The 24685-nt window shown below is 30.2% G+C and overlaps 8 protein-coding genes and 1 long non-coding RNA gene across 14 annotated transcripts; 4 read left to right on the top strand and 5 right to left on the bottom strand.

Moving 5' to 3' along the window:
• The first annotated feature begins 1257 nt into the window (after nucleotides 1-1257).
• Nucleotides 1258-4760, top strand: LOC100876070 (major facilitator superfamily domain-containing protein 6). Its single transcript, XM_012285429.2, has 10 exons — nucleotides 1258-1868; nucleotides 2134-2281; nucleotides 2365-2663; nucleotides 2764-3094; nucleotides 3177-3364; nucleotides 3432-3568; nucleotides 3655-3770; nucleotides 3853-4098; nucleotides 4188-4334; nucleotides 4413-4760. The coding sequence occupies exons 2-10, from the start codon at nucleotides 2224-2226 to the stop codon at nucleotides 4481-4483; spliced, it is 1593 nt and encodes a 530-aa protein (XP_012140819.1). The 5' UTR covers nucleotides 1258-1868; nucleotides 2134-2223; the 3' UTR covers nucleotides 4484-4760.
• LOC100881667 (cytoplasmic aconitate hydratase) lies at nucleotides 3654-15255 on the bottom strand. Of its 2 annotated transcripts, none has more exons than XM_076538686.1 (15): nucleotides 15154-15255; nucleotides 14353-14445; nucleotides 14117-14283; nucleotides 13907-14052; nucleotides 13436-13829; nucleotides 13185-13356; nucleotides 12895-13112; nucleotides 9590-9749; nucleotides 9242-9462; nucleotides 9011-9167; nucleotides 8698-8933; nucleotides 8477-8613; nucleotides 8252-8399; nucleotides 8026-8192; nucleotides 3654-7747 (listed from the first exon to the last, which is right to left on the bottom strand). In XM_076538686.1, the coding sequence occupies exons 1-15, from the start codon at nucleotides 15158-15160 to the stop codon at nucleotides 7495-7497; spliced, it is 2676 nt and encodes an 891-aa protein (XP_076394801.1). In that variant the 5' UTR covers nucleotides 15161-15255; the 3' UTR covers nucleotides 3654-7494. The 2 variants fall into 2 exon arrangements, with proteins under 2 accessions (XP_076394801.1, XP_076394800.1); XM_076538685.1 differs by lacking the exon at nucleotides 15154-15255 and adding an exon at nucleotides 14505-14565.
• LOC100881560 (F-box/WD repeat-containing protein 4) lies at nucleotides 4892-7304 on the top strand. The gene is made up of 7 exons (XM_003699605.3): nucleotides 4892-5091; nucleotides 5445-5723; nucleotides 5813-5963; nucleotides 6050-6213; nucleotides 6303-6431; nucleotides 6507-6654; nucleotides 6729-7304. The coding sequence occupies exons 1-7, from the start codon at nucleotides 4892-4894 to the stop codon at nucleotides 6900-6902; spliced, it is 1245 nt and encodes a 414-aa protein (XP_003699653.2). The 3' UTR covers nucleotides 6903-7304.
• On the bottom strand, nucleotides 10735-12583 carry LOC143265599 (uncharacterized). Its single transcript, XR_013040233.1, has 2 exons — nucleotides 11479-12583; nucleotides 10735-11389 (listed from the first exon to the last, which is right to left on the bottom strand). It is a non-coding gene; the product is annotated as an uncharacterized LOC143265599 (long non-coding RNA).
• LOC100881774 (man(5)GlcNAc(2)-PP-dolichol translocation protein RFT1) lies at nucleotides 15154-19386 on the bottom strand. The gene is made up of 8 exons (XM_003699607.3): nucleotides 19083-19386; nucleotides 18699-18901; nucleotides 18433-18619; nucleotides 18081-18365; nucleotides 17891-18022; nucleotides 17685-17816; nucleotides 17115-17615; nucleotides 15154-17042 (listed from the first exon to the last, which is right to left on the bottom strand). The coding sequence occupies exons 1-8, from the start codon at nucleotides 19140-19142 to the stop codon at nucleotides 16884-16886; spliced, it is 1659 nt and encodes a 552-aa protein (XP_003699655.1). The 5' UTR covers nucleotides 19143-19386; the 3' UTR covers nucleotides 15154-16883.
• On the top strand, nucleotides 15773-16876 carry Lamtor5 (Late endosomal/lysosomal adaptor, MAPK and MTOR activator 5). Of its 2 annotated transcripts, none has more exons than XM_003699557.3 (4): nucleotides 15773-15913; nucleotides 16132-16193; nucleotides 16266-16380; nucleotides 16555-16876. In XM_003699557.3, the coding sequence occupies exons 1-4, from the start codon at nucleotides 15879-15881 to the stop codon at nucleotides 16616-16618; spliced, it is 276 nt and encodes a 91-aa protein (XP_003699605.1). In that variant the 5' UTR covers nucleotides 15773-15878; the 3' UTR covers nucleotides 16619-16876. The 2 variants fall into 2 exon arrangements, with proteins under 2 accessions (XP_003699605.1, XP_076394824.1); XM_076538709.1 differs by having other exon boundaries at nucleotides 16308-16380.
• Nucleotides 19387-19465: 79 nt separating the features above from the next.
• LOC100881884 (mitochondrial S-adenosylmethionine carrier protein) lies at nucleotides 19466-21916 on the top strand. 4 transcript variants are annotated; one of them, XM_076538706.1, is made up of 8 exons: nucleotides 19466-19679; nucleotides 19756-19886; nucleotides 20043-20199; nucleotides 20268-20377; nucleotides 20480-20720; nucleotides 20783-20933; nucleotides 21002-21185; nucleotides 21289-21916. In XM_076538706.1, exons 2-7 carry the CDS (start codon nucleotides 19818-19820, stop codon nucleotides 21117-21119), a joined length of 846 nt encoding a protein of 281 aa, XP_076394821.1. In that variant the 5' UTR covers nucleotides 19466-19679; nucleotides 19756-19817; the 3' UTR covers nucleotides 21120-21185; nucleotides 21289-21916. The 4 variants fall into 4 exon arrangements, with proteins under 4 accessions (XP_076394821.1, XP_076394822.1, XP_012140870.1 ...); XM_003699608.3 differs by having other exon boundaries at nucleotides 19470-19679; nucleotides 20783-20921; XM_076538707.1 differs by lacking the exon at nucleotides 21289-21916 and having other exon boundaries at nucleotides 21013-21179.
• Nucleotides 21705-22985, bottom strand: LOC100876299 (ras-related protein Rab-24). Its single transcript, XM_003699558.3, has 4 exons — nucleotides 22616-22985; nucleotides 22265-22353; nucleotides 21918-22192; nucleotides 21705-21850 (listed from the first exon to the last, which is right to left on the bottom strand). The coding sequence occupies exons 1-4, from the start codon at nucleotides 22727-22729 to the stop codon at nucleotides 21738-21740; spliced, it is 591 nt and encodes a 196-aa protein (XP_003699606.1). The 5' UTR covers nucleotides 22730-22985; the 3' UTR covers nucleotides 21705-21737.
• A 94-nt stretch (nucleotides 22986-23079) lies between these two features.
• Nucleotides 23080-24626, bottom strand: Pglym78 (phosphoglyceromutase 78). Its single transcript, XM_012285519.2, has 3 exons — nucleotides 24357-24626; nucleotides 23566-24063; nucleotides 23080-23494 (listed from the first exon to the last, which is right to left on the bottom strand). Exons 1-3 carry the CDS (start codon nucleotides 24586-24588, stop codon nucleotides 23328-23330), a joined length of 897 nt encoding a protein of 298 aa, XP_012140909.1. The 5' UTR covers nucleotides 24589-24626; the 3' UTR covers nucleotides 23080-23327.
• Nucleotides 24627-24685: the final 59 nt, after the last annotated feature.

The following is a 24685-nucleotide window of genomic DNA, read 5'->3' on the forward strand; positions in this document are numbered from 1 at the left end:
AATAATAAGAGTAATACGGATAATGATGATAAAAGTAGTAATATGCGTAACAATATTGATAAGAATAGAAGTAGTAAGGATAATTGCAGTTCCAGCGACGATAGTAGTCGTAATATGCGTAATAATATTGATAATAATAAGAATAATAAGGATAATGATGATAAAAGTAGTAATATGTGTAATAATATTGATAATAATAGGAATAATAAGGATAATGTTAATAAAAGTAGTAATATGCGTAACAATATTGATAAGAATAGAAGTAGTAAGGATAATTGCAGTTCCAGAGATGATAGTAGTCGTAATATGCGTAATAATATTGTTAATAATAAGAGTAATACGGATAATGATGATAAAAGTAGTAATATGCGTAATAATATTGATAAAAATAAGAGTAGTAAGGATAATTACAGTTCCAGCGACGATAGTAGTCGTAATATGCGTAATAATATTGATAATAATAAGAATAATAAGGTTAATGATGATGAAAGTAGTAATATGCGTAATAATATTGATAATAATAAGAATGATAAGGATAATGGGGATAAAAGTAGTAATATGCGTAATAATATTGATAATAATAAGAATGATAAGGATAATGAGGATAAAAGTAGTAATATGCGTTGTAATATAAATAGTAATATAAGTAGTTATATATATGACTGTATAAAACTATACAACTATATATATATATATATATATATATATACAATATCGTGAGTTATATAATATAATATAATGGGAATAATATGATGGAATATGGGAGATTATTATATTTAAAATAACACAAAAGCACAATAACTTTAAAAACACTGAATGAATTTATTATTTAAGAAAAACGACTTGGAAAGACCTCTTTGAATAACTATATTTTATACGTGTGAAAATTATAATATCAGAGAAACAATAAGAAAGGAATACAAGGATTTTATTTTGTTAACATGCATAGATCTGATAAAAATGGAGCGGTATATTTTCCTTTGCTCTTGCAACAAATATTGGTATTTATATAACAAATCGGCTGTAAACGTGAAAAATAATAAGAATTATAAATAAATTTAATATTACTTTTATTATATATAATCTGTTGTATTATTTAACCCTTTTATTCTCTTTCCTGCAATTTTCTTCAGATTTATTTTTTTTTCCTCACTAGGGCCTAATGATACCTTATATTTCATCAAAGTGTATACGCTACTGAGGACTTCTACGGATAGCTTACTGCGCATGCGCTGAGACTGCCCATCACTGCTAGATGGTGTTAGTTCTACTGTTTTCAGAGAAAGAACGCGCAAAATTAAATGATGTATAATATACAATAATAAGGCCTTCCAAATACTTTAAAAGTATTTGTAGAAAAAACAAGCTGTCTGTAATGATATTTTAGTATTCTAGGCATTTCAGATCGTACGATACGAATAACACTGGTATGAGTTATATGTACCTCATCTACGATGAAACCAGTCCTAATTGATATAGTAGAATGTGACATGAAAATGGTAATGGGACTTTCGAACAACATCTGCATATTTCTTTCTAATAAATGCATTAACAAGTTGAGTTCCATCCATCTCAGTTCACGCTGCATTTAGATTACCGTTCGGTAGTTTTAATACGTGAAATGGATTTAAATAGCTCTATTAGAACCATATCTTTGACACAAGTCAGAATAACTTTAATAAATCGGAAATGTGTGTGGACCAGTGTGTACACAAAATAGCCCTCCGTTTTAAATACATAGTACGCATTTACTGTGTACTGTATATATGTGTCATGAGTTGACAGTATGGAAGCTGTCAAGAAAGGGAAAATAATCCTGACAAACAGCTGATACTAATATGTATATCAGTTTAATTTGTCCCAGTGATGTAAGTTGTTTTGTATAAAATTGACTGCATTATTATAGATAAATTGTAGGTGGTGCAACTATTAATTACTAGAATATTTTTAATCTAATCTCAATTATTAAATAACACAGTAGGATTTATTACAAGTGATATGATATCTCTGATTTTGGTATATTTAAGTTTCTTATCTTGACTTGTATATGGTTCTTAATATGCTGTTATGTACTCTTATATCTGTATTAACTTATCATAGTCAATTGTGCATAATAATATATTTTGATTTTAGAAAACAATGTTGCCTTCAATTTGATTGTTGTTATTTAATATTTTATTAAATATTCTTTTAAAATGCAAACTTTTACATAATAATAAAAAGATGAAACTAAATTACACACAACTGCCTATAAAGGCACATTATTTCTTCTTCATGGCGGGTAAGTATAACTACTCCTATTGTTTCAATTGTTAATATACTTTCCCTTAGCACACGGTATTTTTATATTATTTCCTATTGCAGCAATGGGACCAATTCTTCCATTTTTACCAGTTTATGGAAAACAACTTGGTATTTCTGCTTTAGTCATGGGTAGCATCACATCTGTTTTACCAATTTTATTTTTGATCGCTAAACCAGCTTTTGGGTTCCTTGTGGACTATTTTCATACTTGGAGAAAAACAATTTTTATTGCATTACTGACAGCAACAAGTAGTTGCTATGTTTGTATGTACTTTTTACCAGTACTTCCAGGCCCAATTTTACCGGACCACAAGTTTAATAATGTATCTTGTACTTCACTACCTCAGTGTTCACAAGAAGTAAGTTTTTATTTCAGTTATAATAATATTTCACTTATACATTATTTCTGTCATACATGTATTTAAAATATAAAGATCCATAATTACCGCATTGTTTAAGGATATCTTGAGGACAGAATTATGTACTGGAGTAAAAAATAGCATGTGCCATTGGACTTGCATGAATACAAATTTTTCTGTGCCAATACAATTTCAAGGGATTAATGAAGAAGTCAATTTTTCTTCGAACACTACATGTTTAATCAATGTGAATATTACATCATACTGTTCTAACAATACTAGTTGTGATATTAGCTGTGATACTTTTGAAGAAAACCATTGTCTATATACATCTGTAACTTTTTGGGGTTTTATTCTTTTAATGTCTCTTGGTAATATTGGTTTTAATGTGAGCAACTGCATAAGTGATGCAATTTGTTTTGATGTATTAGGTATTTCATATCCTTTTGAATTTTTTTTGTGCATGTTTTAAATTACTTATTTACATATGTAATGTTATATATGAAATTACAGGTGACAACCAAATGGGATATGGCAGACAACGTGTTTGGGGAACTATAGGTTTTGGAATTGCAGCTTTATTAGCTGGTTCTGCAGTTGATAATTGGTCTAATGGAGAAATTATGAAAACTTACACACCTGCATTCCTACTTGTTTTTGTATTTTCGTTCATTGATATATTTTGTTGCAAGAAATTAAATGTAAGTACTATTGTATAGATTTAAAGCAACAGCAGATTGTCATATATATAATCTGTCTTATTCGCAGCTTCCAACTATGACAGGGTCAACAGACATATTAAAAGATGTCTTCCAACTTTTAAAATTGAAACCCATAATCATATTTCTTTGTTTTGCAACTATTGCTGGAATTCTTGACAGCTTCATCATTTATTTCTTATTTTGGTAAATTACCATTTTGTTAATGTAACTACCAGCTAAAATGGAATACAATTGTATTTGAATTTTGAAAGTAATATTGTTTATAATAGGTACTTAGAAGATCTTGCTATGGCAACCAGTCATATGAGAGAGATTAAATTAATAGAAGGTTTAATAGTTGCTGCAGAAACATTGGGTGGTGAAGTGATATTTTTCTCCATGTCTGGTAAACCATTTATTTTCATATTTTTACACATTCCTCGTTTTCATATAATTTTATCGTTATTTAATCGTGTTTCTGTAAACAGGTAAAATTTTAAAGAAACTAGGATTTGGATACACTTTTACATTTTGCTTTGTATGTTATGCTTTGCGATTTGGTTTAATTTCTCTGGCAGTGACTCCATGGTGGGTCATTCCGATAGAATTATTTATGCAAGGACCTACTTATGCACTTTGTTACACAACAATAGTTGCATATGCAAGTAAAGTCTCACCACCTGGTACCTCAGCTACAGTTCAAGGAATCGTGGCTGGGATGGATGATGGTTTTGGTAATCAAACTTATTCGGGAATAATATAAATTCGTTTCTTACTGAAATGAATGATTTTCATTTTATCTTGAAATTTCATTTGGTTTCAGGTTTTGCAATTGGTAGTTTAGTAGGCGGAGTTTTATATAAAGTATTTGGTGGTGTAATAACATTACGGCTATATGCATTATTGGCTGCTATAACTGCATTTGCATACCTCATTTTATACGTCTTATATTTAAAAGATACTACACCAGGTATAATCATTTTTAATCCTGTAACCATTTCATATTTAATATATTTGTATTATTAATTGTTTTACTTATTATATACAGATACAAAAAAGAATGTTGAGTGGAAAACGCCTGAAGAGGCACAAAGAGACTGCACTGTTGCAGAAAGTTGACTATAAAAAATATACAATTCAAATTAAATTTATAAATACTGTTGCTGGAATCATAATAATTACTGATACAAATTGTTAATATATAATTACCATAAATGCATAATATTATATACAATACAATTTATATTGTTATATAGATAATGTTATACTTAATACATTTTTTGTACATTGTTATAACGATTTAAAAAACGCAGATATAAAATTGTAAATAATATAATTAGTTTCAAACATAAAGAAGTGTATGTTAACAAAATAAAATTCGCTTCATGAAATATAATGTTCGCCGTTATGATTATTGCGCTTCTTTATTTTGACAAGTTTTTGCACGTGACAGTTCACGTGTTATGTTGAAGTTCAACAGCTGTTCTATTCAAGACAGACACGGGACACGTGATTAGTTTGACAAAAATGACAGATGTGTGGTGTTTAGACACCTTACCATCTGACGTTCTGATCTTAATTTTCGATTACTGTCATGCGTTCGATTTGGTACGACTCAGTGAAGTATGTACACGATTTTACGATATTATACATGAAGAAACCCTTTGGATCAAAAAGAGTAAACAGCCGATCGCGACGAATCAAACTTCGCCAAAGTTTCGGGAAAGGTATCTTAGGTTATGTTAAATCATTTATACAATATATATTATAACAAAAGTCTTAGTTATACTTGATAATAGATTTTTATTGAAGAACTTCCATGTGTTAAAAATTTTATAATATATATTATATCAATGGACATGATATTCAAAATCTAGAAAGTTCTAGATAATTCTATGAAATACTTTGAATCAAATAAGCAAATATTCATATAAACATATGCAAAATCATTATAATTGCCTTAGGGAATGGAAATACATGTTATTTTGAAAGTATAAATTGTCTCAAATGTATTCAACTATATTAAAATTATACATACATACAAAGTAGGTATACTGAGTTTGTTATTCATTTTTGATAGGTGCAATCCATTATTATGCTTGCGCACAAAGTGGCATGTTTCACATAATTGGCAGCATGGCAGATATGAAAAGAAAATTCTCATTTCACAAAAAACCAAGTTGAAGCCACGCGTTCAATTAACTAAAGACATTTTATGGTGGAGTGGTGGATATCAACTGTATGGTTTTAGACGAACAGAACAATTTCTAACAAATAATCGCATTTTTATTGCTGATAATGTTAGAAGCGATATCTGCAAATTTATTGCTAATAATGAATGCATAATTACTGGCCACAGGTATTTATTTATTTTATTATTACTAGACCTTGGATGATTATCCCTTTATAATATAGCAATGTCTGATTAAATTAAATTATTTGTTGCAGAGATGGCAGTATACAATTTTGGACACAATCAAGATATAACCAAAATATAGAATTTTGCTTTAGTATAGACAGAGCACATTCAGGTCATGTAAATGCGATAGATGAAACTCCTCAAACAATTATATCAGGCTCTGGTGATGGTACAGTTAAAGTAAGTTTTTACATATCAAATATGTAGATAACTAACAAAAATCATACTTTCCACTAATATAACACTTAAAAAATATGGATACCTAGATCTGGGGACCTGTTGGGCAAAAAATCTTAAATGTACCTTTAGCAACAATAAATGTTGCAGAATGGATATGTTCTCTTTCAGCAGATCCGACAAGTAGAAAAGTTGCTATTGGCTCAGCTGGGGATACTGAGAGACCTCATCTTCACATATTTGATCTTGAATAGTAAGTTGCAGTTCATGTTAAAAATCAGAACATTCTTAAAAATATACATTTACAAGACTAAATGTAGTTTTATACCAATAAAATTTCAGTTACAATGAATCTGATATATTAAGACCTGACAATAAGAGATGTGCAGGAACATTGGATATGGTCTGGGATAGTCCACACATTTTGCTTACTTGTGGTTATGACACTTATATTCGAAAATGGGACCTGAGGTAAATGTTTCAAATATATAAGAAGAAATCATTTTATGTCCATCAATGTATGATTAATAATGAATATTATTTTAGAACTGGTACATGTGTATATTCATGGCCAGATCCAACAGATGCAACTTTATATTGCATATCATCGGATTATCAGTACACCATGATCACTGGAACTAAATTTAACTGTAAAGCTGTTCTCTGGGATCAAAGACAAAGAAACTATGTACAAGTTAGTATTAGAGTATTCTTCAAGCAACCTCAGTTTATAACTAAATATTTATGATCAATTCTGTACTTTTTCAGCTGTATTTTATGAATCTTCGTAGAATGTCCAGCCCTGTTTATTCTCTCAGTTTTGATAGTACTCATTTATATGGAGCAACGGATCAGCATCTAGTTGAACTCAAATTCTCAGGATATTCTTACAAAGAATGTAATTATAAAGAAATTCTAAAATACGAACAAATAATAGGATAAATCGAAAGTAGCTCAAATTAACTTATATAAAACAGATGTATAATTTATTTAATTCGAATTGTTAGAAAATCGTACTATACTGATTATACAAAATATCTGTATCAATGTATACCCATATAAATTGCGGCACTTTGTAACATGGAATATTAAGCAATTTAACTATACAACAGATTAAAAGAAACTTCATTAATACAATAATTATTAACACTTTATTATGTTAACAAATATTGATTTTTTAAACGATATTTATAAAACGTAGGAAATTTAACTTGACCTACATCGTCTGTAAATTTGTAACAAATTGTACTATTTAAAAAATTGTTATTTCACCGTGCACAACACCCGAAGCACTTTAAGACAAGTATTTGTAATACACGAAAATAAATATATTTATCCAACTAATTTGATATCTTTGTCTCTTCACTTCGTTATTCGATTTGTAATAAAGAAACAATATTTTATTTTATTTATATAACTTATTTGTCTTATTCATAAAGGATATGGATACAATCAGACATTATATGCTGCAAATCCAAACCCAAAATTAAGTATTCCGTTAAGTAACATTTTACAGTGACATAGTAACATCATATCAAAGCATTTTTCTAATCATATAATTCAGAATGCCACCGTGTCTGAAGTACGTTAGGTCTACTTCGGTGTCAAATCGTGTAATTACTTCGAATTTTTTGCCATCGTCAGTGGTAACGGTAATTTTTTGACCAGGCTGACAATTCTCGGGAATTGCTATATCGTATAATTCATAACCGGTCAATCCCAAGGTCTCCGCAGTTTGTCCAGGTAGATATTGTAATGGCACTATACCCATACCTACTAAATTTGACCTGGAAAAGTATGGGAGAGACAATAAAATACCGTGAAACGTAAATATTTATACGGTGCAATTTCACAGTCTCCTTTTTTGGTGGGCAATGGCACACCGAAATTTAGAAATTTAAGAATTTTTTACACTCTGATATTAACAATTTACTAACATACTAACAGTGTCTTTTCATTATTAAAAATTTATATAAGGAGTTTATAATATGAATTATAATATATTCCTAAAGTCTTGGAATCCCATATCCCTATATTTCTAGTTTATTTGATAAAGAAATTTTACCTGTGTATTCTTTCATAAGATTCAGCTATAACTGCTTTAATTCCAAGGAGATATGGCCCTTTCGCAGCCCAATCTCTTGAAGATCCTGATCCATACTCTTTGCCGACAAGAATGATTAAGGGTGTTTGATCTTTACCGTATTTTTCAGCTGCGTCGTAAACATCCATCTATAAAATAATCAGTAATTAAATTTTTGGAGACAATTTACTTTATACTTGCTACAAACCTCTTCTTTAGTAGGAATGTGAATTGTACGTGGTCCAGCTTTTCCAAGAAATTTGTTAAGCAAACGAATGTTAGCGAAGGTGCCCCGTGCCATTACAGCATCATTACCTCGACGAGATCCATAAGAATTAAAATTTTTTGGCGTCAATCTGAAAGCAAGAAAATTAACCAAACGAATAATAATATTATTAATTTATTTATTTTACCAATTATACTTCAGACATACCCCCGACTCGCAAGATAACGTGCTGCTGGAGAATTGCGTGCGATGCTTCCAGCTGGACTAATGTGATCTGTTGTAACAGAATCTCCAAGGTTCAAGAGAACACGTGCTTTACTAATTGGCTTTATTTTTGGCAGCTCCTAAACATTACAAAAATTATAGATTAGCATTAAATGATATATACTCAAATATTGTTAATGTACATATCAGAACATTCAATTTACCTTTTGCAAATTATCAAAGTACGGTGGATTTTTAATGTATGTAGATTCTTCATCCCATGGGTATAATTTACCTTCAGGAGCTACCAAAGAAGCCCAGCTACTGCTACCTTTCTCGATTTTACTATAAACTTCTTTAAACATAGCTGGAATAACATGTTTCTGTTCTACAGCCTGAATTTCTGCTCTAGTCGGCCAAATATCCTGAAGAAATATGGGAGTGCCATCAGCTCGACGACCTAAAATATTCCTTATTGTAAGTCAAGTGTATCAGGTAGCATTCGATGTCGGTTTTTCCAGCGGTACAATTATTCACCTAGTGGTTCCTTTTCAAAATCTATATCCACCGTTCCAGCAATGGCGTAAGCAATTACCAAAAGCGGCGACGCTAAATAATTTGCTCGTGTATTAGGATGAATTCTGCCTTCGAAATTTCGGTTACCAGACAGTACGCCGCAACATACCAGTCCATTCTAATTAAAAGAAAATAATGAGTTAAATCGTTCAATTGACATCTGAATATGAATTCGAACTATCAGATTATTACTTTCTCAATGGCGTCAACTATAACGTCCAGTAGTGGACCACTGTTACCAATACAGGTCATACATCCGTATCCAACGGTGTCAAACCCTAATTTTTTTAAATATGGAACGACCCCGCTTTCTTCTAAGTAATAAGTTACTACTCCTGATCCGGGAGATAGTGATGTTTTAATATAAGGCGCGACGGTTAAACCAGCTTCGACTGCTCTTTTAGCAAGAAGACCTGAAATTGTGAGACAAATTTTTCATTTCTGCAGCTATGTAAAAATTATTCTACAGAATTAATTATTCCATAAGGAATCATTTCAACGAAAACAGTTAATACTATAAAACGTTATATTATTCTTTACCTGCTCCAAGCATGACACTAGGATTGCTAGTGTTAGTACAACTAGTAATTGCAGCAATGACCACCGAACCGTGTCTCAGTTTATAATCCTTGCCTTCGAACTCGAACATAACTACGGTGTCCACCTTTTCAGGGCTTAGGCCAAATCCCTTAAATCCTACCTGGAAACAAATACGGTATACGTGTAATACTTCTATAACTCGTGAAAGCAGATGTAATTCAAACAAGTTTCCAGCAAAATATTTGCACAATCTCATGCAAGCTGACGATAATATACAAACAACTGAAAAATAAATTTTAATACATCCACGCTTAAAAATTACTCAGAAAGTTTGATGACCTAAGAATGTAAATGACCTTTCACATTCTAGAATTCATTGTCCCTCGACTTATTTGCTGAAGAAGCATTTGTACAGCATAAAGCAGCGAATTCTATATTTGTTTCAAAATTCAATATCTTTTTTAACTGTAATTATCTTAATTCATCACAACGTTATTGTAAAATATAATATGTTAACAACAAGTATTACAAATCCTTCAAAATAATTTCATGTTATATTAATTACATTTTATATTTACAAATTTTTAAGGAAATATCTAAATTTAAAATTACTATATAAAATAACAGATGTTGAAAATATCCTCATAATTTTTGTGATTGATATTAATATTGAAAATATGTACACGCTTTGCTGGGACAATCTCTATATAATAGCCATTGTAATTAGTGCCTGGAAGTATTAAAGTCGTTGCCTAAATTGCTAAAGGATCCTTAGCCTGCGAAGGATATCGTTCAAAACAATTACTTTGTTGATGTCATTGTTTGGACTTTTCTCGCATTGAAGACATTATTGCTTTCACAAATTCTATGCCAGCTATCCCCATTCTTTTCAAATGACTAGAAATTAAAGGGAGCCAATACCTCTCGACTAAATGACCTTTACCGTAAAGGGACATTAGACGTTTCAAAATTTAGCAAAGCATTAAAGCGATTGTTCAACGATATAATTTATGGAATAAATAATTTAACGATATAAATAATTTTATAGAAACAATTCGTGCGAACGCGAATACCAATCGTTGCAATACGAGGCAGAGTGAATATCCGTGGACGTATGACAGTGGTATGCAATAAAACGCGTGAGCTTTGCAAAATGAATGGATATTGTATCAGCAATTTTAGCGAGGTTGCACGATGTTCGTGGCCTCATCGACAGTCGTTCGTGTTCTTTGCGAAATTCAAGATCGATCGATCAGTAAGTATAAAAGTAATTTTACAATTATAATATTGCTCATTCAATTTAAACGCTTTTTATGAATAAATATACTTCATGAAATATTACTATTCTATTTAAGTAACTATGAACGTTACGCATTACATTTCTATATCCATACTAAACCATTAAATTTAAAAATTTCTAAATCTCTGAATTTTCACATTTCCGCTTTCACAATCGCGCGTTAGTGTCTGACATTTTAAATCTAGAATTCGCAAAGGAAAATAAAACGCTAGATCCATTATAGTCAATTCGCAAAATCGATGACAAAAGGGCGTCGAATTTCACAGCGCGAAAGAACAGTCAGCTTTCTGATTCACGTGGATGAGTTTTCAGCAAATGTCCTCGCTGTTATAGCATAGTAACGCGATTCCAATGTTGAACATTTTTCAATAGAAATCGATCGGTAACTTGTTTTTAAAATTACGACCGCTCATTGTTGCTTCATCACGTTCGCACGACTATCGTTACCTATTTGAGCCAATGTAAGTGTCATAAACTCCGACTCATTAAAATAAGATAATCTAAAATATACAACACACGTTATTTAATTATTCATATATAAGACTTTAACTTGAATTCCATGTATGATTATTTTAATTGTGGAACTTACTTTAAATAGCAGAAGATAAAAATATTTTTACAGAGCACTGAGTTTAAAGTAAATTATAAAATTTGTAATCAATCAACTTCAATAAGTTGAAAGATACCAATTTGCCTTATTCCATATTAACAATACAAATTGAACCAATGTTAATTTTGACTAAATTGATTTTCAGCTATTCCTGAAAGCAATGTATGATTTCATAGAATATAGGAAAATGGCTCGAACACCCCAGAATAGAAAATCCTCGTCTACCTGACCCGCTGAGGGTATAGGAAATTCGTGGGACATTCATCAGGTTGTAGAGGATGGCTGATGGCCTGCACCGTTTTTTGAAGAGTGGGGACATCCTAAACATATATAAGTGAGGCTTGATGAGCGCGGAGGGTCATCAGTGTACAATTAACGTGCGAGCAGTGAATTACCGTCTTCGAAATCAACTAGTGTCTTCTGTATATTCTAACAGAGATAGTTTGTGTCTTATATCGAAAATATAGTATTAGTGAATATTCTCTAAATTAATTATTTAATTTGTAAATGATAATCAGTCGAGAGGACGTGCTTCCGGAAACGTAATCTGATTAACCAGTGAGGCTGCTGTTGGATGAAATCTCATCCGGTGTGGTTGGATTAATAACCTCACCGGGTAGGATTCATCCAATGTCTGCTTCTAATCTACAATGTCTACCATCAAGTTTATTCGTGCAATTAATTACTACTTTCTTGTTATTAGAGACGAAGTATTCGTCTAGTGTAACGTTGCATTGGATTCGTGACTAGATCGAAATACTCGTCCCTGATAACGAGATTATCAACGTCAAGAAACGTGCTCATCAAAGTATAATACATCGGCAAACAGTCCCGTTTATTTTTCTTTGGTGATCTAACTGTATGGTGAATCGAAAGACCATAAAGCTAGATCAGCAAGGCAAAATGTACGAGACATACCTTCGTGACACAAGACGTCGTGGATAGACAAGGTAACAAATTTTATTGTGGCATTTATGAAAGCTTCGCTTTAGAGACACACCGCAAACAATCTTTTCTAGATGAAAGAGTCCGGAGGAACTGTTGCTGTGATGTGTCATTGACGAAAGATTCATATCACAGCAGTAGTTACCTGGGATTCTTTCTTCTTTCTTCACCGTCACTGAAGAACTTCAGACGCACGCAATCACACTTGGAAACGCGCAAACAGCACCGGTGGATGAAATATCGAAGTACGGCATGGGATGAACGTGATCCTGGTTGACGGTAATGATTGATCGTCACTGGGTTATGTTTGTCCCATACGAATACTGACCAATCATCGCCATTGCATACTACCACGCTAACATTAAACTTCCCATACTACATGTATTAGCGTATTAATATGAATGTAATTTCTTGTGTTAATAATGTAATGATTTAGATTGTAACTGTAACCTTATTAGTAAGGCAATTCTTGAAGTCCTCTTTCATGTCCGACACAGAAACACGATCATGAGGCCTTTTGGGACCACTGACACTGGATACAACCGTTCCTAAATCCAACGTTACTATTTCTGAGAAGATTGGATCTTGATTTGCATTGTCATAATTTCTTAACATTCGCACGGTGGTGAGATACTTCTCAATTCTATCAATATGTTCTTCAGATCTTCCTATAATCATCGTATACGATAAATTAAGATAAATACTAATCATTAATTTTAAACTTTGTCAGAACCACTTACCTGTTTGCCTGAGATATGTTAAACTTTGCTGATCAACTGCAAAGAATCCAACCGTAGCGCCATACTCTGGACACATATTAGATATCGTAGCACGATCAGCTATACTCAATTGAGACACACCTGGACCAAAGAATTCTACGAATTTTCCAACCACTCCAATTTGACGAAGGTTCTAGACGTAAAAATAAGTTTCTTAAAAATTCTTTGAAATTTCGTGGAAATTTGATATACATTAAAAATCTAAATTGTACCTTTGTAATTGTAAGAACTAGATCTGTTGAAGTAGCATACTGATTCAAAACACCTTCTAATTTATAACCCACAACTTGTGGTACCAGCATGGATATTGCTTGACCTAACATAACAGCCTCAGCTTCAATTCCTCCAACACCCCACCCAAGTACACCAAGTCCATTAATCATGGTTGTGTGAGAATCTGTTCCAACTACACTATCTGGATAAAGTAAACTATTCGTATCAAATACAACTCTAGCTAAATACTCTAGATTCACTTGATGTACTATTCCACTTCCTGGAGGAACGATCAACATATTTTCAAATGCTTTGGCTCCCCATTTTAGAAACATGAATCGTTCCTTGTTCCTTTCAAATTCAAGTTCCTCATTTTTTTTTAAAGCATCATTACTAAAATGAGACAAGTTAATAGAATTATAAGATTGTTTTATATCACAATGAAACATAGTACAACATTGAAAATTTACCTTCTAACATAGTCAACTTGTATTGAATGATCAATAACAAGATCTGCTGGACAAATAGGATTTATCTTATCCGGACTAGTTCCTAACCTTTTAACAGCATCTCTCATTGCTGCAAAATCTACTACAGCAGGCACTCCAGTAAAATCCTGCAAGAAGAATTTAGTGAGAAATAAGAAACATCTACAACTTATCTTTCCGAGAGATTTGTACCTGCAATATTACTCGTGCAGGTTTAAAAGCTACTTCTACTCCATCCTTAGAACTCTGGTTAATTTCCCAATCCAAAATTTTTTCTACATCGCTCTGTTTCACTTGAAAGTTGTCACAATTTCTGACAGCACTTTCTAAGAGCACTCTAATAGAGAAAGGTAACCTGTCTATAGAAATTATTTATTTTAACATTTATAATTGTCTTGTAATAATATTTTAAATTAATAAATACATACCATATTTCTTTCCAAAGCTGGAAATATCATAATATTTATATTCTTTAGATCCAACTTTAAGAGTCTTCAATAAATTATTGTAAGGGTTATTTTCTAAAACACACACAATGCAAATTATCTTTCCATCATATCAATTTTCATGTGTATAATACCTTGTAACGTTGAAAATATTCTTTTTATAATAAATATTTTTAACATTGTTTAAGTATTGAATATAAAATTATACTCAATTATACTATTCTTTATTATTGTTATTGTACTATTATATTTTAAATAAATATTAATAAAAGCTACATTACATTTTCATGCAATAGTTATGCTTAAATTATGAAGAAAATATTTATAATATTATGCTTGATTTTGGTTACAAATATTGTTAAATGAAAAACTAGAAATGCTAATCTCAAATAACTGAGTGTGCAAAATGTATAATTTACTTGTCAAATGTAACAGGTGTCATAATTATGTTATGACCCTTTTCAATTTAAAACAAAAAATTTTCCTATATTTAAAACATGCAATAACAATTAATATGCGAATACTGGATGCAGATATACAGAAATAACGTAAGATCATACAATTTAACATGTTTTTTTATCCGGTGACTTTTCATAAATTAATATAATAAATAATGTTATGAGAATTCGATATTTTAATAAATAAATCGACGCTTTGATTGTATAGTATAAGAAAATTAAATTAGACGAATAAGTTAATGTGAACATTCTTTATTTTTTGTTCGTAATTATATTTTCTTCTTAAAATTATTTACGAGCAAACAGAACAGATCTTCGCACTTACCAGCCATGATTGTCACTGTAGCAGTCACGTCGCCCAGTTCGCTTACGAAGCGATAATATTTGTATAGGGTGACATCTTATCAATAAACATTAAAGAGCTTATCTGAAAGAAAGTTTATCTCCTTCATTAAAAGCTATTAAAACATATCATATTACATATTGCTTATTTGCTGACTTATAAGTGTAATATTGATTAATTTATTTACTAAAATTTTATTCTTTTTTCAAATACAATGAATGTTCTTTGTGCGAACACTCTGTGTATTTGACAATCGACAGACAATTCATTATACAGTACGATGTATCGAATGAATTTGATTAAACCATGGACCTAGAAATATAGGTTATCGTTGAACGTGGGACCCATCGCGTGATGAATGTTGATAAAGTAAACCAATATCTAAGTTCTGATTAGTTGCTGTTTGATATAACTTTAAATTGAAAATTTAGAATTTTTTAAATTTGGAATTTCTAAATTTGAAAAGTTATAAATAAGAAATTTCTACAATACTATGTATGTACCAATCAAGTTTAAGCAGTATAGAACGTCCTCTTTATGTAGACTGTACGTGTCTATAATCCTAACATATTCCCTGTTGTAACGAAAAGACAACTGTACACAAAATCATAATAATGTGATGACAAGTACATTAGATTACGTTCCTTTGGTTAAATATTCAGTTTTTTAACGAGTGCATTTCATAAATACTTAATTAAAGATTCAAGATGGAAAGAAGTTTAGAGAAAACATTAGATGATATGTAAGTTCAATGTATAAGAAATCATGTTATTTCTAAAAAGAGTATACATATAAATATTGATGATAACATTATTTACAATGGAAACTTTTAATTAACATTCAACTCATCCTAAATATTAATGTCAAAAGAATACAAAACAAATGTCTGCGCTTAAAAAATCGATCCTTTATTTTTTAATAATACCAATTTCAAAAGTAAAATGACATATTTTTTAATAGAAATAATACAGAAGGTATCATTGGCTGCATCTTGGCTGATCATACAGGATTATGCTTGGGAGGTACTTTTATCAGAGTCAAATTCAATATTTAACTGTTTCGTAATATGATAAAAATAATAAAAACATTTTTAGCTAAAGGCAATGCATCTACTGATAGTGCAGGTATAATTGCAGCCATTGCAGACCAAGTTGCCAAATTAGAACCAAAACTGCCAGCTCCAATTATATCTCTTCAAAATGAAAGCAGGTAATAAAAGTAATTTTTAACATTACACACTTAGTGTTGCTAAAATAAAGTTAATGTATGAAATAATTATTGATGAATCAAGAGATTTATTACCTAACTAAAGTCAAACATTATTTTGAACAAATGGTTATGCTAAATTATAAATATAAAATAGCATTATAAATAATTTTATAGGAAATGTCTTATCCAACGCCAAGGCCCAGTTGTAGGTGCAATTTACAAGGATGTTTCTATATAAAATAGTTTCCATTTACTTAAACTGGTAATATTAATTATATTTAAATAAAACTCAAATTTATCATTTTCTTAATTATATATAGATAAACTTCAAATAATTTTAACATAACTTCAAATTAAAAAAACGTAATATTCTGTTTAAATTATAACAGTATAGAAAATATATAATTATTAAATTTATATAATTTTTTAGGGTTCTGCATTGCAGCACCTTTATAAATAATTTATATGTAAATATCAATAAACCATTATAAATAGAGTTAAGGTCAGTCAACTTTTTTATGTCTGTTCCTTCTTTCATACCACTTGTTTGTACCGAGTCTGATTAGATCATGATGTTCATATATCCAAGATATGAATACTATCAGAAACATTATTACTCCAATACTTAAGTGTAATACTTTCTGATCTGGGAAACAGTAAGTCTGAAATAAAAACATTTAAAATGTAACATACCTTCTAGTAATGTATATAGTAATGAGAAATTATTTATTTACATGAGATATATTGGTGACTAGGGCTGCTATAAGAAGAGAAGCAGAAAATATAGGCTTTGGTACTAATCCTCTTAGTGGACGGTATACTGTATCTTTATATCTTCTATTGATAAAAGTAGTAGAATGTAAAATCCTTAAGAACATGTTTACACAATTTCCAAGAATAAAACCAACTGGCCCAAACCAAATAGCAAACAAGTATGATGTGCACAAAAACGCAATTGATTCATAAACCATTATTAGGTTGCTTTTATTTATAGTTGCACTGTCAGCTGTTGCATTTGTATAACATTCTGTTACTCCATTTATTCCCAAAAGTAAAATAGCTAAACAGTGTACTCGCATTAGAAGTACTGGCAAATGTGAAGTTAATTTTGCACCGCCATATAACCATAGTAGAGTACTTGAATATGATTGTCCAAATACTAAAACAACCAAACCAATGGACATAACAGTTGAACACAAATGTGTAAGAACATTTACACTTTCTTGAATTTTCACCTGAAACATATATTTTTAGTTAATATATACTTATTATATTATAAGTAGATCTACTGATGTGTCACCTACAGGATTTTGATCATTAATTGGTTTATCTCGTTTAACCATTTGGGTAAAATAGAAATACCCACTCTCTTCTATTGGACGGAAAATAAATCTTGCTGCTAAAGAACCTAAATTATTCACAATTTCATATGTTCCCTTCAGAAATATAAAAACATAATTTATTAAAAAGATAATCATGCTGAAGTAAATATTTATTATTAATTAAACACCTGTTCAGTAAATGTTAATACTGGCATTACTGTCATAATTAGCCTTTCTCCTTCTGTTAAAATTTGCTTTAGAATTCCTTGTCTAAAGAAACTCCATGTAAGGATAGTTAGTTTTTTATCTAAATATGATTCCTAAAAAGAAATAACTATTTATATATTCAATGTATAGCAGACACATATTAATACATACTTTATTTTCCAACTGTCCAGGCAAAAAATCCATTATCGTTTGAAATGGAAATTCTTTCATGACATATTCATCACTACTATCTTTCAGTGACATCCTCCTTTTTAATTTATATTTGTTAGTCTTTTTAATATAATAATGAAAGTACATGTAGTGACTGGTAGTACAAAATACTGCTGCAACTAATTGAGCTACACCAAATGCAAGTAATGCATTCTCTGGATTATATAGTATCAATGGAACAAATGTTACTGTGCGGATAGCAATCATAATAGTATCAAGTATAATCTATAAAATGGAATAATTAGAAGAATATTTTGAACTTGGTTTAAATATTTTTAATCCACAGTCTTACTTTTAATCTAACAAATAAAAATGCGCTAGCAACTAATTGAACAATTAAAGATGACAGTTCAATAACACAGGATAAAGCAACTGCCCAAACGGCAAATGTATAATATGATGGTAATGCTTCAGATGTTGTTAAAACATAAAGCCAAATATATCCAAACATTAACGACATTATAATACATATAGGAACCCTGAAACACATTACAAACTAATATATATGATTATCAAATATAATGGATACTTTATAATGAATTAATTTCAGAAACTAACGTCACCCATAATAAATTCACAACTTGGGCCCAATTATGTTCTGCCGTGTTAGTTAAACATGCTTTCATGAATGGTTCTCTAGATAGGAACAAAATCATGGATTCCAATAGTAACAGTCTTACATTTATAACTCCTAAAACTGCTTGACCCACATGTCGAACAACAAAAGCATTTAAAAGAAAAGTAACACCACGACATAGTATCTGAAAGTTGTATAATTGATTTTACCACATATTTAAACACTTTGTAGATGTCAATTTTAAAAATATAAATTTTTAAATACTACCAAAATTTATAGTACATAGGCAAAATAATTTGTGCCTTTACATATGTTTCTTAATATGTTTAACATTAATTTTAATAATTGCTATGTTCATGAAATACCTGAAACACAATATTGAAGGAAGCATTTTCCAAACTGCTTTTCAAAATATTCTGTGACATTTTTTATAAATAATTAAATGAAAGCATAAATCTTTCGAGATTCCCGCCCAAAGAGATGTCAATGAAATTCGAGGTTATGTAAACACTTGAATAGTACTTAAAACATCGAGTGAATCATTTTTTGGAAATTTCGTTCACATTTATAACTGATTGAAATATAGCAAATGCAAAAGCCACGAATTCCTCCGTACTACATGAAGCAGATTTCATGACGTAATTGCGTCAATTCCCTCTATATATAATATCTAGTAATTTTCTGTCACGAATCTTCATCTATTTCCGCTAGTGGAAAACTATTCTCAAAACAAATGCTTCCTCTAACCTAAATGACAATAGAAGTTCGAAATGTATAACATTAGGTTAGTTCTTGCTAGCAGATTACTACAGTAGATTTATTATAGTATTGTTAAAATGATTATCCTGTGAATTAATGTCATAACATAATGGGAACACGTGTTTGTATATTTTACGTTGTTGTTTCATTAACCTGTACGAAAATATTAAAATTCTAAAATAAATTTTCATTAATCTGTCAAAGTACGTATAATCATATTTTGTTATAAAGAAATGAGATCCAGTTTAATAATTAAGTTACATGTTTAATTTATTTTAGATTTTAAATTTTAACGTTCTCCTTTAACAATGTTAAACCGGTAAAAGAATGATATTAAAAAAATGTCAAATGACGGAAATAATCATGGGCAAAATAATATCACGAAAAATGTTTTTATTACATCCCTTGTTGTAAGTAATAATAATTATATGTAATTAACATCATTTTAACTATCATGGGTGTTTTATTAATCATTTATAAGTAATAATTTTTTATGTCATTCCTTATATTTAAAGTTATTTATATAATTTGATAACTTGTATGAATGCGTTTTAAATTCATAACAGTCAGGTGCTGTCGCAGGACTCATATGCGATTTTATATCTTTTCCTTTGGATACTCTCAAAACACGATTACAAAGTCAACAGGGTTTCATAAAGGCAGGTGGTTTTAAACGATTGTACCTAGGTTTGGGTCCAGTTATGATAGGGTCTGCTCCTTCAGGTAAATTTTAAATAAGTTTATTTACCTAAACCAATGATAAGTTTATTTACCTAAACCATCATTTTCAGCTGCCTTATTTTTTATAACATATGAGGGAATAAAAGAAATCTTTCAACATCGTATACCTGAGTACTATCACCCTATTATGCACATGACTGCTGCATCATTAGGAGAAGCAGTAAAAATCTTTTTACTATTATTTTTTTTTTATTTTGTTGTTAAAAAAGGAATATGATGAAGAATTTTTTATCACATAAAAATTTTAAGATGTTGCTAACAGATTGCATGCATTATTCGGGTACCAGTTGAGGTGGTGAAACAAAGAAAACAAGTACTTATAGAAGATACTGACAAATTACCAATAAAAACATTATATCGAGGTTATGGAAGTACAGTAATCCGAGATTTACCACTGGGTTTGATTCAATTACCACTTTGGGAATATTTTAAGCTATGTTGGAAAAGAGTAGTAGGACGCGAATGCTCTGTTATGGAAGGTGCCATCTGTGGCTCATTATCAGGTAGAAATATTGATTAAATTATAAATATAATGTACTGTTTATACAAGCACTAATTTCTGTAGTTGCTATATCTGCAATTGTAACTACACCTTTGGATGTTGCAAAAACTAGGATAATGTTATCAAATGCATCAGCAAAAAAAGATGAAGTAAAAATATGTGCAATGATAAAAACGATTTATCAAGAACATGGTACTAAAGGGTATGGCAATGGGTATATTCTTTGAATAACTGACTTTTTTTTTTGTTACACATATAGTAATTGTTGACAAATATCTTTAGGCTTTTTGCAGGTTTCACACCGAGAGTGGGTGGTTTTACTCTTAGTGGATTTATATTTTTCGGTGTTTACGAAAAAGTTAGAGAAATTTGCATTTCGTCTTTATCACAAGAGCACTAAGAGGAATACCTTGATAAATATATTATTATATACAGCTTATCAATAGATCATAACTTACTACAAGAGGTAACTGCATTATGTCTAACATTTTGATAGAGTATTGATAGAATATTTTAAGTATTTTTCAAATGAAACAATAGTTTAATTAATATAATATTTTTTATTACAGATCTCAATATTCATATTGTAATAAAACTTCATATTCAAAAAAGGCACAAGATATGACACATTTAAAAATAGTTGCAATTTACATTTTAACTGTTAATAATGACATGATATACTACAAATTTTCAAAATACTTACCAATTTTCAAATTAAATTTTATGATAATGAAAGAAGCTTCTTCAATTATGCGTCAGAAACAGTATTATGATTATTTTCATAGACTTTGAAGGAAGAAACACATTATTAAGCACATGTAAAATATTAATGTATTTAAGAAAAAGTCCTTTAACAGGAAATATAAATTCCCTTATAGTTAAGTTTAATATTACACCTTAAAGTGTTCAGGTGTAATGTACTGCACATTGATTTACGCTTATATCTATTTATTCAAAGTACTGTGATATATGAAAGACGAAAGAATTATGATAATTCTTAATACTGATTATATATTTATTAACAACAATGTGTTCCTTTAGATTTATTACTTATATCAATTGTTTCCTCTAATATGGGTGCATTTTCTGGATCAGATGCAAAGTCTTGAGCAATTTCATTAAACAATTCAGCTATAAAAATTAATAAATAAATATGTGTAATATGATATTAATAAATGTTAAACATATATATACTTACCAACATTTTCTCCAGTTTTACTAGATGTTATAAAAAACTTAGACTGAATGCCTGCAGCATATGTTTCTACAACATCTATATCAGGAGAAGCAACTACACCATGCTGCAAGATATCCTTTTTTGTAGCACAAATGTAAATTTTACAGCCTTCTTCAACAGACCTAAGTTCTTTTACCCAGTATTTTGCTTTTTGAAATGTATTTGATTTTGTAATATCATAACATACTACAGCTGCTTTTGCACCACGATAATATAATTTAATCATAGCATTATATCTACAGAAATAGATTATATAAATTATTTCAAAATAACAAATTTTGCATTGTAAACATATAATAATTACTCACTTTTCACTGCCTGCTGTATCCCATATTCCCATGATAAGCTTTTTTCCATCGACTTGCATTTGCTTCGCTGCAAATGCAGCTCCTATAGTCTAAGGAAAGCGGAACTGAATTAATTTGTTTTGTGATGGATCTCCTAGACGATTCTCAGTGCAAATCTTAGTAACGCTATTTTAGAATATTTCTTCCATGCCGCGGACTAAGAGAAACAAGACGGCCTAAATTAGTATGTTTTCTAAGTTAATTTTACAAAGAGCGATTGTTACCTAGCTCCTCACACTACTCTAAGTACTTTATAGGAATATGTGATTAATTTGCGCACGGAGTAGTTTTTGTTATTAGAATGATACTTACATTTTGGTATGACAGACTTTCATTGAATCTTTCATTCACGAAACGTTCTACAAGGCTAGTTTTTCCTACAGCCGCGTTACCTAGTAAAACAACTTTTAAATCAACGCGACTCATACTTTATTTGTCGTTGAAACTTTTAGAGTGCGAAGTACTGCTGTAAAATAAATTCTATCTTTGTAACATTTAGGTTAATGTAATCATTAACGCATTTTATACTAAGAATCTATCAGCAATTTATATTTATGTGATATAAACTTTAAATCGATTATATTGGCGTTTAATACGTATAACTTTTCCATCAGTGATTCAGCATTGTTATCTGTTTGAAATAGATAATTTAACCAAAGCGAGTTGTGTTTTTAACCAAACAGCAATATTCGATATTTGTAGATGGCGTTATTGTGTACAGTATGGACTTTGAAGCTTGCTCATAATAACGATACGTGGGAAAAAATAATTACACCTTGTTCATTTTAGAATTTTTACATTTTATCTTTTATAACTTCTAATAAATACAATTTTAAATAAATTATAACATACAGGGTTTCAAACTTCTTGAAAGTTACTTAAAAATAATGACTACCTTTTTAATCAATTATTTTACTTTTTTTATAAACAAAAACTAATTTTTAACGTCAAAAACTGAAACTAGTAAAACCTCTTGTATGTATTTACGTAATGTTAGAAATTTATAATAAATTTCTTATTAACATTACTTAGCTTTTCCTTGTGCAGCAACTGCAGCCATTGCAGCTTTTACAGTTTCTTCATCGCCTAAAAATTTCATGGATACAACAGGCTTAAAGTTTTCGTCTAATTCATAAACGAATGGAATACCAGTTGGTAAATTTAAACCCATGATTGCATCATTGGACATTTCTGAAAAGGAAAATGTTATTAATCTCATGCTTTCAAAATAGTTATCTATGTATAAAAATAAAACTACATACGATCTAAATGCTTTACTATGCCACGTAAACTGTTTCCATGAGCAGCAATGATAATTTTCTTTCCCTCCTTTAATTGGGGGATAATAGTATTATTCCAGTATGGTAATGTCCTTTCAATTGTTAATTTTAACGATTCAAATTTAGGGAATTCTTCTGGTTTTGGCTCAGCAGCATATCTGGCATCTTTGACTATTGTTTCATAATATTTGTGATCTGGTTCCATGGGTGGAGGAGGTACATCAAACGATCTTCTCCAAATTTGTACTTGTTCTTCACCATATTTAGCAGCAGTTTCAGCTTTATTCATGCCAGTTAAACCACCATAATGACGTTCATTAAGGCGCCATGTTTTATGAACCGGAATGTTTTCTTGACCTATTTCTTTAAGAATTGCTTTCAAAGTTTCTTGTGCTCTAGTTAATACTGAAGTATGGGCAACATCAAAGGTATATCCTGCATCTTTAACTGCTTTTCCTGCAGAAACTGCTTCAGATTTACCTACAATTACAAATATACTTAATAATATTATCAATGTTAATTACATACTAATCATTTAAGATAATCACATAGCCAGTTGTAATTTTCTATTGATATCCAAAAAGTTTAATTAACGCACTTTCAACTCTATATTTTAAAAATTATTACATCATTATAACAAACTTTATTAACTGTTTCAAATGCATATAAAATTTTCACACTGAAAATACTATTATTTATTAATAATGTTTCAAATTGTTTGACCTTTTGCCCTTGAAGCTTTACATTAGAAATTTTCACGAAAAATGACTTACCCTTATCGGATAAATTGGCATCGTACCATCCACAAAATAAATTCAATTTATTCCATTCACTTTCTCCATGGCGTACCATAACAATCGTATATTTCGACATTTTTTTATTAGAATAGTTAGCAGCACGTAAACAGGAAATACGATTCGTGAACAATCCCTGCTCAATATTTCTGTACAACTGTTTCAGCCAATAGCCCCCACCACCTGTCACATCTTTCAATCGCGTGAGCATTATGTTTGAACTTATATACAAATTGTATAACTGATCAAATACGTCTTCCGCTACATCGAGCAAGAAAAATTATCTTTTGAAGAATGTTATGAAACGA

Source organism: Megachile rotundata, chromosome 13 (genome assembly GCF_050947335.1).
Source record: "Megachile rotundata isolate GNS110a chromosome 13, iyMegRotu1, whole genome shotgun sequence".
Classification (NCBI taxonomy): Eukaryota; Metazoa; Arthropoda; class Insecta; order Hymenoptera; family Megachilidae; genus Megachile; species Megachile rotundata.

Excerpts from the sequence above, each read along its gene's own strand:
- LOC100881667 (XM_076538685.1), bottom strand. The coding sequence starts at position 14,550 with ATGTTAAAAATATTTATTATAAAAAGAATATTTTCAACGTTACAAG. Across the intron at positions 13,357-13,435 it reads TAGTTCTTACAATTACAAAG|AACCTTCGTCAAATTGGAGT; the intron begins GTACAATTTAGA and ends TTTTACGTCTAG. Across the intron at positions 8,193-8,251 it reads ACATTCCTACTAAAGAAGAG|ATGGATGTTTACGACGCAGC; the intron begins GTTTGTAGCAAG and ends ATTATTTTATAG.
- LOC100876070 (XM_012285429.2), top strand. The coding sequence starts at position 2,224 with ATGAAACTAAATTACACACAACTGCCTATAAAGGCACATTATTTCTTC. Across the intron at positions 2,282-2,364 it reads TTATTTCTTCTTCATGGCGG|CAATGGGACCAATTCTTCCA; the intron begins GTAAGTATAACT and ends TTCCTATTGCAG. Across the intron at positions 3,095-3,176 it reads AATTTGTTTTGATGTATTAG|GTGACAACCAAATGGGATAT; the intron begins GTATTTCATATC and ends ATGAAATTACAG.
- LOC100881774 (XM_003699607.3), bottom strand. The coding sequence starts at position 19,142 with ATGTCACAGAATATTTTGAAAAGCAGTTTGGAAAATGCTTCCTTCAAT. Across the intron at positions 18,902-19,082 it reads CCTTCAATATTGTGTTTCAG|ATACTATGTCGTGGTGTTAC; the intron begins GTATTTCATGAA and ends TACAACTTTCAG. Across the intron at positions 17,817-17,890 it reads TATTAACATTTACTGAACAG|GGAACATATGAAATTGTGAA; the intron begins GTGTTTAATTAA and ends ATATTTCTGAAG.
- Lamtor5 (XM_003699557.3), top strand. The coding sequence starts at position 15,879 with ATGGAAAGAAGTTTAGAGAAAACATTAGATGATAT. Across the intron at positions 16,194-16,265 it reads TACAGGATTATGCTTGGGAG|CTAAAGGCAATGCATCTACT; the intron begins GTACTTTTATCA and ends AAACATTTTTAG. Across the intron at positions 16,381-16,554 it reads TCTCTTCAAAATGAAAGCAG|GAAATGTCTTATCCAACGCC; the intron begins GTAATAAAAGTA and ends ATAATTTTATAG.
- LOC100876299 (XM_003699558.3), bottom strand. The coding sequence starts at position 22,729 with ATGAGTCGCGTTGATTTAAAAGTTGTTTTACTAGGTAACGCGGCTGTA. Across the intron at positions 22,193-22,264 it reads GATACAGCAGGCAGTGAAAA|ATATAATGCTATGATTAAAT; the intron begins GTGAGTAATTAT and ends CTATTTCTGTAG. Across the intron at positions 21,851-21,917 it reads TAAAACTGGAGAAAATGTTG|CTGAATTGTTTAATGAAATT; the intron begins GTAAGTATATAT and ends TAATTTTTATAG.
- LOC100881560 (XM_003699605.3), top strand. The coding sequence starts at position 4,892 with ATGACAGATGTGTGGTGTTTAGACACCTTACCATCTGACGTTCTGATC. Across the intron at positions 5,964-6,049 it reads CTGGTGATGGTACAGTTAAA|ATCTGGGGACCTGTTGGGCA; the intron begins GTAAGTTTTTAC and ends ATGGATACCTAG. Across the intron at positions 6,432-6,506 it reads ATTCGAAAATGGGACCTGAG|AACTGGTACATGTGTATATT; the intron begins GTAAATGTTTCA and ends ATATTATTTTAG.
- LOC100881884 (XM_076538706.1), top strand. The coding sequence starts at position 19,818 with ATGTCAAATGACGGAAATAATCATGGGCAAAATAATATCACGAAAAAT. Across the intron at positions 20,721-20,782 it reads CATCTGTGGCTCATTATCAG|TTGCTATATCTGCAATTGTA; the intron begins GTAGAAATATTG and ends TAATTTCTGTAG. Across the intron at positions 20,934-21,001 it reads ACTAAAGGGTATGGCAATGG|GCTTTTTGCAGGTTTCACAC; the intron begins GTATATTCTTTG and ends AAATATCTTTAG.
- Pglym78 (XM_012285519.2), bottom strand. The coding sequence starts at position 24,588 with ATGCTCACGCGATTGAAAGATGTGACAGGTGGTGGGGGCTATTGGCTG. Across the intron at positions 24,064-24,356 it reads TGCCAATTTATCCGATAAGG|GTAAATCTGAAGCAGTTTCT; the intron begins GTAAGTCATTTT and ends TTGTAATTGTAG. Across the intron at positions 23,495-23,565 it reads CATAGTAAAGCATTTAGATC|AAATGTCCAATGATGCAATC; the intron begins GTATGTAGTTTT and ends TTTCCTTTTCAG.